This window comes from Leptinotarsa decemlineata, unplaced genomic scaffold, assembly GCF_025532065.1.
Source record: "Leptinotarsa decemlineata unplaced genomic scaffold, Ldec_3_MD MMD2_tig00000133_RagTag_RagTag, whole genome shotgun sequence".
NCBI lineage: Eukaryota > Metazoa > Arthropoda > Insecta > Coleoptera > Chrysomelidae > Leptinotarsa > Leptinotarsa decemlineata.
This window is the reverse complement of record NW_027412542.1, coordinates 7961310-7973384: the sequence shown is the minus strand read 5'-3', so window position 1 is coordinate 7973384 and position 12075 is coordinate 7961310. Positions and strand designations below refer to the sequence as shown.

Genomic DNA, 12075 nt, shown 5'->3' with positions numbered 1-12075 from the left:
TAGTGAACTGATTTTTTTCTTTCATAATCGGCTGAATTTTTTATATTTGCTAGGAAAAAAAAATATAGTGGACTGAATTTTCGGTGTGTTATAATCTATGAGGAAGACTGGTCCGTGGAAATATTAAAGAGATTTCATGATGGTTTTTTTTCCATTTTTTGGTCAATATTATAACACAATATTCGAACTGGAAAAAATTAATTAATAGTTTCACTGCATTATCGAATGAAAAATTCTGTCTGATTCTCTTCCAAAAAAATTTTTACTGAGAAAATTTTCTTACATGTTACATACATAGATATTCGTAAGTCATTATCAGTATTATATAAGAATTTCATTAGTTCGGACTTCCATTGTCTGATATTATATAATGATTTGAACTCCCTAAAAAAACTAAAAAAGAATTAAAAATTAATAGTTAAAAAAAACAATTATATTAAGCAAAAAAAAACTGAATTGAAATAATAGTGAAATAAAATACAAATACTTGTATTTCATTTCAGGTTTTTTTGCTAAATATAATTTTTTTTCAGCTATTCATTTTTAATTCTTTTTTAGTTCTTTCAGGGATTTCAAATCATTTTATAGAATATCAGAAAATGAAAGTCCGAACTAATGAAATTCATCATGAAACGTTGTCAATCACCTTCAAACAAAAGTATTATATAAGCTCTTAGAGATAATTGGCATGGAATATATCCTGTGAAACATCTTTATTGACGACAGAGTTTCTCTGTCGTTAGATATTTTTTAGAAAAATAATTAACGAGTATTTTTTTTTGTCCTGTCGAACTTACTGAATTATCCCAATATGAAAATAGACTTCATTTCGTTTCAAAGTATCTTTAGTTCATTAATTGAAATATCATGACTTGTTAGAAAATAAAGTGTTTTCTGAGTTTTTTTTTCGGTATACAGCAAAATTTATTTTTATTCAAGCATTTCGAGTGAATCAACTGAAAATATATGAAAAATATTCCTTTCTCAAGGTTGGATTTTGATTATCTCAATGGTTCAATGCTGGATGTAACGTTTCAATGAAAATAGGTATGTATCACTTTCCTTTTATGGTGAAAATGATACCTATTTACCCCACAGTTTGCTTCAACTCTTCACTTTCAATCTTTATAGAAGTCTGCAAAGTGTTTTACCTGCTTTGAATAAGACTAGTGCTTTCAAACATGCGTGTTCTGTATGATCTACTCTTAACATGTTAAGCCTTGTAATGATCTCCTTCAGTTTTCTTGCGTCTTCTTCCAGTGTTGTCTGCCTTGTGTTGGGAGCTACTGCATTTCCAAGTAAAATTCCTAGAAAAATACTAACATAAAAATGTATTCTCAAGTAAAATGAAATTTAAGAAAAACAAGGTGTTTCAAATTCGATTCTCACCATTGGGATCTCGGAAACTATGAGAGATACGAAGATGGTTAAATTGGGGCAAAGTTGCGCATTCACCTGACTAGCAATATGCCGTTGAGAAAGTTCTGAAGTTCCGAGTACCTATATCTGGAGGTATATGGAAAAAATAGAGATTTCGGAAAATGGTTTTTATATTTTTCTGGCTTTATTTTTCGAAGGATTCAAAAATAAATTGCATTTACACATTGCCATGCTTTTTTTCCCTGCTACATAATGGTGTTTCCAGATTTGCTATCCGACGTTTCGTCTTCCGGTCACCGTCATCAACTTTATTTTTTCTTACGGGCGCTACATTGGCTGCTTTCTGTTTTGAATAGAACCAGAATTTACCTTTTCAATGGTGTATCATAAGTTATCATTCTTTTTCGAAAAGAATAGAATTTATTCATCATTAAAATATACACATATAACATATTCATTACTGGTACAATATTTATCAGACTAGTCACACAAACTGAAGCTTATACATTCAAATCTAAAAATTCTTCGACATTGTAAAGGGCATTTTCTAGGAGAAGATCTATTGAAGCTTTTTTGAATGTATTGTAATTTTCAATATTTCCTAGTAACCTAGTTGCTTTGTTATAACATATGACTCCTTGATAGCTTGCCGAGTCTTGCCCAAGGGCTAATCGTGAGTAAGGTAGTCTCAGTTCATTTCCTCTGCGAGTATTGTGATCATGTATCACATGTATTATTCTTTTGATATTCATAGTTATGAGCAAAATATATGAAGACGGTAGTGTTAAAATAGCTAGATCTTTAAAAACTGTCTTGCATGATTGTCTACAATGTATGCCAGCTATACATCTAATTATTTTTTTTGGATAACAATCACTTTTGTTAGGTATACTGAGTTTCCCCAGAATATCAACCTATTTGAGATATTAGATTGTACTAATCCGAAATAGGCCAATTTGAGTACTTCTAGAGATACTGTTCCGTGTAGTTGTCTTATTATGGAGCAGACTCTACTCAGTTTTGTTATTAGATAAACTGTGTGTTTTCGCCAAGTTAACTTCTGATCAATCACTAATCCTAGATAAGTACTTATAATGATTCACCTGCTCTATAGATCTGTGATGTATTTTTATTAGTGAACAATGATCATTAGTAACATTCTTTTGTTGATAATTCATGAAAACAGTTTTATTTACATTAACAAGTAGACTGTTATTTGTGCACCATTGTAAAAATTCTTCAACATTTTTATTTGCAGCTTGAATAAAGAGGAGAAGTTCATTTTCTGCTACATATATTATTGTTTTTTGTGGAGATACACATTAATTTTCAATATCACTCATAAATATTATAAAGAGAAGCGGAGCCAATGTTGAGTCTTGTGGAACTCCTAATGAGGCAGAAGCTGGTTGTGATTTCATTTCATCTATTACCACTATTTGCGACCTTTGACATAAATATGATGCTACCCATTCATTGGTTACTCCTCTTATTCCCATTCTATACAGTTTCTCAAGTAATAAACTGTGGTCAACTGTATCGAATGCCCGGGATAGATCAAAGAATAAACCAATTGGAAATTTCTTATCATTGAGGTTTTTGTAGATGTCACACATTTCGAATATGGCAGATGATGTTGATTTTTGCTGTCTAAAACCATGTTGACATTCTGGTATGAAAAATTGGAGATATTGAAAAAAATTAATTCTTATCATAATAGAGTTTGACATTGATATTTCTAAATTTGACTTTCAATTTGTTACACTCAGTGACAATTCGTTATTGTACAAGTCATTGAATTTTTGGCGTAAAATGGCTTTCACGAATGAAGAAAAAAGATATACGATACAAATACGATAGAAACAGTGTTAGGACATCGGAAATGTATTTAAACTTGTATCCCAAAAGACGACAACCACATCGAACTATGTTCAAGTTATTGGATCAAAATCTCACCGAATTTGGTTCATTTGAAAAGCCGAGGAAAAATACGGAGACAGAATCAACAATCAAAATTTGATAAATGAGGTGTGTATAAAAATAGAACTTTGAACAAATAACAATAATTAACTAAAATGTAAAGGCAAAAGTAAATCACAGCAAATACTCAAAATGCTGATCTTGTTCATGATAACACAACTGTGCCCTTCTTCGAATATTATTCACTACACGATTAATTTCCCTCTTCCTCAATCTTCCGAACTCTCTAACAATACTGTGTTGAAGGTCCTCAATATTTTGATATTTCCTCGGACCATAAACTCTATTTTTCAGTGTACCCCATAAGAATGTATCCATAACACTTAAGTCTGGAGACCTTGCTGGCCACCTCACCGGCTCATTATTCCCTATCCATTTATCACCAAACCTTCCAGTCAGGTAATTAGTTACTCATCTGGTAGTGCGCGGGGGAGCACCATCATGTTGAAACCAGATGTTATAGTTAGCCAAAGGTAGATCATCCAAATAGTCTTTGAAAATCGACATTAAAAACTGGTGATAGGTTTCATTCAGAATTCCGTCAAATAAATGAGGACCCAAAATTCTATCATTGTAAATACCTGCCCACACGTTAAATACTAAATCGCACTTGAGGTCGAATTTCTCGGAACTGCCTGGGGTTGTTTATGCTCCAACTGTGTTCGTTATTTCGGTTGAATATTCCACAATTCTTAAAAGTGCTTTCATCTGTCCAAATTACATTTTCCAGGAAAAAAAGAAAAATCAGGTCTTCTTATTAGCCAATTACAAAATTCTAATCACGTTTCGTGATCACCTGGATGCAATTTTTGAGATATGTGTATTTTGTAACATTTTAAACCGCTTTTTTTGAGATCTCTCCAAGCACTTGTATGACAAATATTCATTTCGGGGGAAATTTGACGTGCAGATATTTGTAATACATTTGTATCATATCTCTTTTTCTTTTTGGGAAAGAAAGTTTTTGGCTTTCTAATACTCCATCTTGATACAAAAAAAAAAGAAGGATGAGGGAGTCTTCCAAAGAAAGGAAGGAAGTAACTCTATACATGGATGTGTAGATCATGCAAAGAAGTAACTTTCAGACACAAACTTCATTTGTGAAAGCCATTTTTCGCCAAAAATTCAATGACTTGCAATGTACAGTAACAAAATGTCATTAAGTGTAAAAAATTGAAAGTCAAATTTAGAAACATCAAAGTCAAAGCCTATTATGATAAGAATTAATTTTTTTCAATATCTCCAATTTTTCGAAAAAGAATGATAACGTATGATACATTATTGAAAAGGTAAAATTTGGTTCTATTCAAAACAGAAAGAATCCAATGTAGCGCCCATATGAAAAAATAAAGTTGATGATGGTGGCCGGAAGACGAAACGTCGAATAGCAAATCTGAAATCATCATTATGAAGCAGAGAAAAAGTGGCAATGTGGAAGTGCAATTTATTTTCGAATCCTTCGAAAATTGAGCCAGAAAAAAATAAAAACCATTTTCCGTAGTTTCTGTTTTTTTCCGGATATCTCCGGATATACTTCGAATTTCAGAACTTTTTCAACGGCATATTGTTAGTCAGGTAAATGCGCAACTTTGCCCTAATTCAACCATCTTCGTATCTCTCATAGTTTCCAAAATCCCAATGGTTTGAATCGAATTTGAAACACCCAGTATATTCATGTTTTATTTTTTGTATTTGTATAGTTCAGTATTGCCACCTAACTTCAGAGTCAGAGTTCAAATTTATTATGAAACTTAGCAATAGTTACTTTCAGTCAAAGTAAATGAAATACTCGAATACCTTCATCCACAGGAAAAGCCCATTGTGCGGCGGTCAATACAAAGAGTTCATTCCAGCTTTCTTCTAATAAAATGGACTGGTCTCTATATGAAAGCTGCGAAAAAGGTTTACATTTAGTAATTTTTGACCAGTAAACGAAATTTATACAAATATGTAATTGCCTACCTGCAAAAATGATGGTATCGTTCTCGCCCATTTGATTGCCAAAAATAAGAGTTTTGCTGCTGATTCGTATATATTCTCAGGTGGAAATAAACCCAGGCAAGGTACCTCCATTTGCCTGATCGATCTACATGACTCGTTAAGAATTGGCAATTCCAGGCGTGCAGTTGATTCATCTGGCAAGACAACTGCAAAATTTGAGAAATTGAATTTCTAACGAAGTATGTAACGCGAAAGTAATGAGTAGTTGAAATTGTATTACCTACTGTTATGTACATTTTCGTACTTACCGTCTTCTGATGGCTTCTTGTGAGCAATTTCCTCGGAACTTGACACTTCGTCATCCGTATTTCCATGTCGTGGTGATATCGTTGAATTCAATAAACTTCCATGGTACTTTTGTGCGTTGTAAGGTATGTCTGGAAATAGGATGCAAATAATTGAGACGAATTCACATAATTAGTGCTTTCAATGTTAAGCCAAAACATTGGTTAATTTTTCGGGCCGTTTCGGCAATACTTTGGTTCAATTTGAGTTCCAAATATCTCTATATTCATTTACAGGACTCGACAAAAACTTTATCTTACTATGTTACTCTCAGAATGATATTGTTGCGAAATTAAAACACATAATATTGTTTTCTTTGATCAACCCTTTATTACTGTCCTAGCATCAATAAGCAACGCTCTTCACCCCTTTATTTTCTTTCAATGATTTTTTAAACAATTAAATTGTTGTATCAGACCATTTACTTCATGTAGGATATTTATTTCGAGTCAAAAGGCACCTATTTTTGATGCATTTTGAATAATTGAACCGCAGAGTTGTTATGAGTGAAAAAGATTTCATATGTTAGGTGTAGGTAATTATCTACAAGGTAAAATTAAAAAACAGGAGGAATTATCTGCATTTTTGTACTTTACTCTCAGATGACACCTCGCGATTTTTCTCATATGCTTACTCTATTTGTTCTGAATATAATGATTTAAATTGAAGGGGTTATATTTTTAGGAGTGATTAATTTTTTGGGAAAGACAGTTTTTGGCTTTCTACTACTCCATCTGATACAAAAAAAAGGGATGAGAGAATTTTCCATCCTTTTTTTGTATCAGATGGAGTAGTAGAAAGCCAAAAACTTTCTTTCCCAAAAAATAATGGTTTATTTCTTTATTGTTTATTTTATTGTTATTATTACTATTTTTTCCTAAAGGTTAGTGCGGGTCGTGTCCTGACCCGAAGCTCCGGATCACCCCCCACACTGTGAAGTAGGTGAGCGATCTTTAGATCTGAGACTCATGTACCCTGGTCGGACCTTTACCGAGGACGTATTCGAGAAGGCGCGGAGTTCGAACAGATTTTTATTTTTCTATAAAAGGGTAAGGGGGCGTTCATAAATTACGTGAGGTGTTTAAGGGAGGGAGGGGGTCGAGCCAAATCTCATCTAATCTTACGTTGGAGAGAGGGGGGGTCCCGGCGAATATCACGCATTTTTTTTCTGATTGAAACAAAAAAAATATACTATTTTGGTCCATTTAATCCAGATTGTACATGCTTAAGATTTAATCTTAAGCGTAATCGTAAGACGATTAAGATCATTCACTAATTCGTTCGAAAGAAAATAATTTCATTCATACTTTGACGTTATACATCTACTGACTGTCAAACTACCATATTTGTTTTATACCAAATAGCTCAATTTAATCTAAATTTACGGTACAGTGTAGCCCGAAAATCATATGGACATGTTAATTCCAATAGACCGCGCATGATTCTCCATGGACTGAATTAGAGTAGATATTCTTTTTTTAAACACAGTAGTTACGATTTAAGTATTCTATTGTTAAATTTTCATTACACTTATAATTAAACTCTCAGCAATATTGATTACTAGTCTTAACTAGTCGTAAATAAAAGCACGAAGCAATTTTTTTTCTTTTTACAATAACCATCCAACGTGTTTACGTAAGAAACCCACATTTTGAAAAATCTCACGTGAGATTGGTGGATGGGGGAGGAGGTTGGGTAAAATATCACGACAACTCACCAGGGGGGAGGGAGAGACAATAATTAAAAAAAAACACCTCACGTAATTTATAGACGCCTCCTAAGCTGGTTGGGTACTGTCCCTGAAACCCCGATAATACATTCGGGAGGACGCGCCAGCATGATCGAACAACGACCACCCTTCACACTGTGGGGCAAGTGATCATGGGGTCCAAGAATCATGCTCTGTGAGCAGACGAAATGAGTCAAGAATGACAGCCTCCTGAAGATGCGATTTTCTGTTAACTTTACAGTCTCCATTCAGTATCAATATGTCGGGGAAAATACAACTGTGGAACGGACGATTTATGATGCATCATTTTTAGGGTCTTCATAACGAGTTGATACAGTTCCTCCCGAGTCCACTTCACCACTCCAAATGAGTAGTGTAAGATTGGAACGGCGATCATATTCATAGAAAAAACTTTGTTTATTCCCGACAGTTCCAGTTCCAGATCTGCCGGAGTTTGTGCCTATACTTTTGCCGCGAGTTCTTCACTGCTGTTACCTCTTGTAAGTGGCATTGTTCCATCCCGATAAAAGTATACAGCATCCAGATGGTTCAGGGTGCTTTCATGTATGAGCTGTACATCATCTCCGTAATCCCCGGATCGTCTTCTTTTGAGGTGGACTATTGCATGTTTCTCTATCCCGAATTTCATACGGATAGCTTGCGTGTACTCTTCCACCACCCTGAAGGACTGATGAAGATCCTTCTCTCCAAAGGCATAAAGTTTAAGATCATCCATATAAAATAGATGGCAACAAACAAGTGACCTCAAAACTCTGGTTTCAGGGGTGCCACAGGTATAACCTCTCCAGCGATGAGTTTAAAACTCTGACCATAAGGCGGTGTGTGCTGGTAGTTTTTTTCACCAGTAAGTGTTCAGCCCATCAGAGCCTGCATCAGCAAAGTTCTTGGAACTAACAAGGACACTTCGAACTTCATCCGGGGTTATCGGGTTCTTCAGTTCATTGAGCTCAGGTTGTCGAAGCTTTCTGCTGAAATCTTCGAACTGAACTAGGTTTGGAGGGTCTAAGTTGAGTGGCTGCGGGTGTTCATAAATGTCCTTCCAGAAGGATTCCACCTGATCAGCGGTCCACGGATTATCCATAATTCGTGGAGGCTTTTGGAATAAGCGAGATTATTTCTTCTTCTCATTATTATTATCATTATTATTATTACCACCGTTTCTTTAATACATTCTGGAGTCACGATAGGTAAATATTATGAAAATAGATAAACGCTGCGGACAATATATGAAAATTTGCAAATGAAATAAAAATTTCGAAGATATTTAGGCCCGCTATGTCTCCTTGCCTTTGCCTTGAATCAAATTTGTAAACCTATAATCTTTTATTCAAATTTCTTACTTATTCCTGTATGTTTTCCGAATCCACCCATCATTCCTGGATAGATGAGTCCCTGGTGGAAATACTGCCCCGGTATCTGGGACATTGCGGGATCCAGTAAGGGTGGACTCTGAAGATGGACAGGAATACTTCCGAAGGCCGAAACACTTCCGAGAGTGGGGAACTGGAAGGGTCGAAGCCTGGTCGCGATTCCTATGGGATATTGTGGCATTATGTGTTGTGCAGATCGAGGAGCCCGTTCGTGTTGAACAGCTGAAATAATAACAGTGTTTTGAGTTTCATTCCACATAAATATTTCACTGACATCACTGCTTTCCTATTTTATAGAGTTTCAGTTTTCACAAATATGTGATTGAAAAACATAATTACAAAATTGAGTTGGAAAATTAGTAAAAAGATTGACGTTTCTCCTTGTATTATTCCTCGTGCAACTTGTAAGTACTAAGAACAAAAATATTTCGAAATGAAATACTAGTGTCTTCAAGTTGTATCTTTAGCTGACGTAAAGAGGATGGAAAGGGAAACGTCTGAGATTTGCGAAGATGTGAGAATTGCGATAAAAATTATGTTGGTCAGACTAAGCAGAATATAACAGCTGGCCTCAAGAAATATGTTTCACATATTCCGTTTCATAGACCAGAGAGGTCTATTGTCGGTCAACATACTTTAGAGAACGACAACATAATAAGTGAGGAATGGTTGAAATTGTTGAGATGAAAGTTTAGAAATCGAAAAATGTGGAAAGAGATCTATATAGAGGGATAAAAAGTTTAATTCCAAACGATCGGTTGTTTACTTTCATAGGTATTATAAGAGGTATTAGTTAATTAACAGGTACAAAAACAATATGTCACAATAAATTATACTAGCTAATAATTCAATGACCCTCACTAAGTAATAGATGATTTGTCCGGATGAGTATAACCGTGAAAATTAAGGTTTAGTTATCTCCTAATGATGCTATCTTCGTTAGCAAAACACACCATTAGTCGTCTATGTAAGATGGATTAAGTCCCTGAGACTTTGAAAAATACAGAGAGTGCTGTGATCAAATTTACCTGACACCTATTTTTTTTCCACATATTTCAATCGTTTATTTGTGTGGAAAATAAAGACCTTCGTTATTATTGCAATGATCGAACCATTTGGTTGTCACAATGAAGAAGATTAGTTGCTTAGAGGTCTTGGCCAAAGTAACTAAAAGAGGGAAATGTTGCAATTATAGCTCTTTATAACATTTCGTGTCATTGAGAAGTGAAACTCGAAGCGCTGGAAGTAACTTTAAACACTTATGGCTCAAGATAAAAGTCATGTCCAAATTGCTTTTCGATATCAACTCTTCCTAGCGGCCTATCCCAAATTTCTGAATTCATCCATCATCAAAAGAAATGTTTCATATTCCAAAAACAAGTATCTAGTATAAGATAACTGACATGTCGCTCCTGGTTTGGAAAATCCAGAAATACTGAATTCAGAATATTTCCCGTTCATGAATCTTAACTTCATATTTTTTGATAGCCTTAGGGTGATTTTTTGTGTGATTTCCATCTGAGGTTATAGAGTCTATACTGTTCACTGAATACCATGAGAATCGAAATGAACAGGGGTTGTACTTACATCCTTCGGATGACGATGACGTTTCAGTAATCGACTCTGTTCCCTTTTTGAATCCTTTTGTATAAATGTTGTATAAATGTCAAATTCAAGATCTTTCGAAATTGATAACAGTTTTCCGCATACACAGTACACTGGATGGTGATAATTTTACTTGGTATGCAATTGCTTCAGATCTGCCTCCACCAGAAGAGGAAACATTGTTTGATCTAAATTGATTGAACATGATGCCATATTCTCATTTCCATTCAGAATCATAAAATCTACATCATCAAACAAATAATGTGAGAATTTTCCAAAAGAAGAAAACTACAATTAAAACTTTTTACAAAGATGTGTAAATCATTCACAAAAGATTATTTCAGATACAAACTGGAAGATAAAACCTTTTCAGAAAAACTGCTTCCAAATGAACATGTTGCAAAAATTCGTTATGTAATTTTTTCACATGAAATTTCAATTACATGAAACTTCTAACGGTACATGTATATCGGAGTTTCCGGGCAAGACTGGTCTTATCAGAAACCAAAAAGTTTTTTTCTAAAAACCTAATTTCTGTTGAAAATGTCCACTTTTCAATACACTTTTCAAATAGAACGAAAAAAATCTGATGATAAAACTAAGCTGACAGTTACTATTTCAGAATTTTGACATGAACATCGACAACTTCACTAGTATCTGTACTTAAACCAAAAAGATTAACCATAAGTTCTTATTTCTTTTATTTTCATTAGTGTCAGTCAGTAGGTACTGTACAGTTTGAACATTTCAAATATTGAACTTGTGTGTTCAGTTTAACCAGTTTGGAACTGAATGAAAACTTACAGGAGTATTTTCTTCTGACATTGCTTATCGTAGTAATGTCAAAAATTTCACCCAGTTTTAACAACCTATCACTGAGATTATTATGGCTGGAATTGAATTAATTAACCGTATGAATGTTGATACGAATTGTCATCATGACAAGAAGTCTCCTCCAGTGACATGAAGTCGTAATGTTAAGAAAGAACTTCGTCTTGTAATGTTATCCAAAATGGTGCTAATAGGATATAAGACAAGTGTTCAGTCCTGAAACTTCGAGTTCATCATTGAGAATGATAGTATTTTATGTAAATGAAATTTTATGTTATTACTCTTTCATATATTATGTTGTGTAGCGTTCCTATGAATGTTATATGTCTGAATTCCTTGATTAATATTTTGAATACGAATTAATTGGGAAAAAGTGATTTTCGGGTAATTCAATGTTCATATAAAATTAGTTGTTTCTAAAGCACTTTCCTTTCGTTAAAATTTTGACGTTGTACCAATAATTCCTCAATATGTGCACAATCCAAATATACTCTGCTACCATTTCCTTATGTCTCGGTTTCTATGATTCTGGTGTTCACATTTTCTTATCTTTGAAGATCTTGAATCTCACAAACAAACGGAACACTTCTTTTTTTTATTCCAAACGACTGAAACCCATAAATTGGGGAGGTCATTAATGAATTTCGGGATGGAGAAATTTTCAGTATTGCGATTATATATTACTTGAAATGTATTGAATGTTCAGAACAAACACTGTTTCCAAAAACCAGAACTGCAACACTCTTCTCAACGAGCGTTTCACCAACCAAGTAGGCTTCTCCAGGAGATGAAGTACATTGATTTCTAACTCTAGAACTGATCTGAATTTAACAGGGTACAACTTCAGACATACATCAATGATTTCAGGTACAA

The 12075-nt window shown here is 34.2% G+C and overlaps 1 protein-coding gene across 1 annotated transcript in view; it reads right to left on the bottom strand.

The window, feature by feature from the left end:
• The window catches only part of LOC111506285 (nuclear receptor subfamily 2 group E member 1), a 29174-nt gene that overhangs the window by 3365 nt on the left and 13734 nt on the right, over positions 1–12075 (bottom strand). The window contains exons 3-7 of the mRNA XM_023161313.2: positions 8737–8988; positions 5610–5738; positions 5323–5507; positions 5158–5251; positions 1152–1307 (exon numbers count right to left, since the gene is read on the bottom strand). Coding sequence (XP_023017081.2) covers positions 1152–1307; positions 5158–5251; positions 5323–5507; positions 5610–5738; positions 8737–8988 — 816 coding nt within the window. The remainder of the gene's footprint in view (positions 1–1151; positions 1308–5157; positions 5252–5322; positions 5508–5609; positions 5739–8736; positions 8989–12075) is intronic.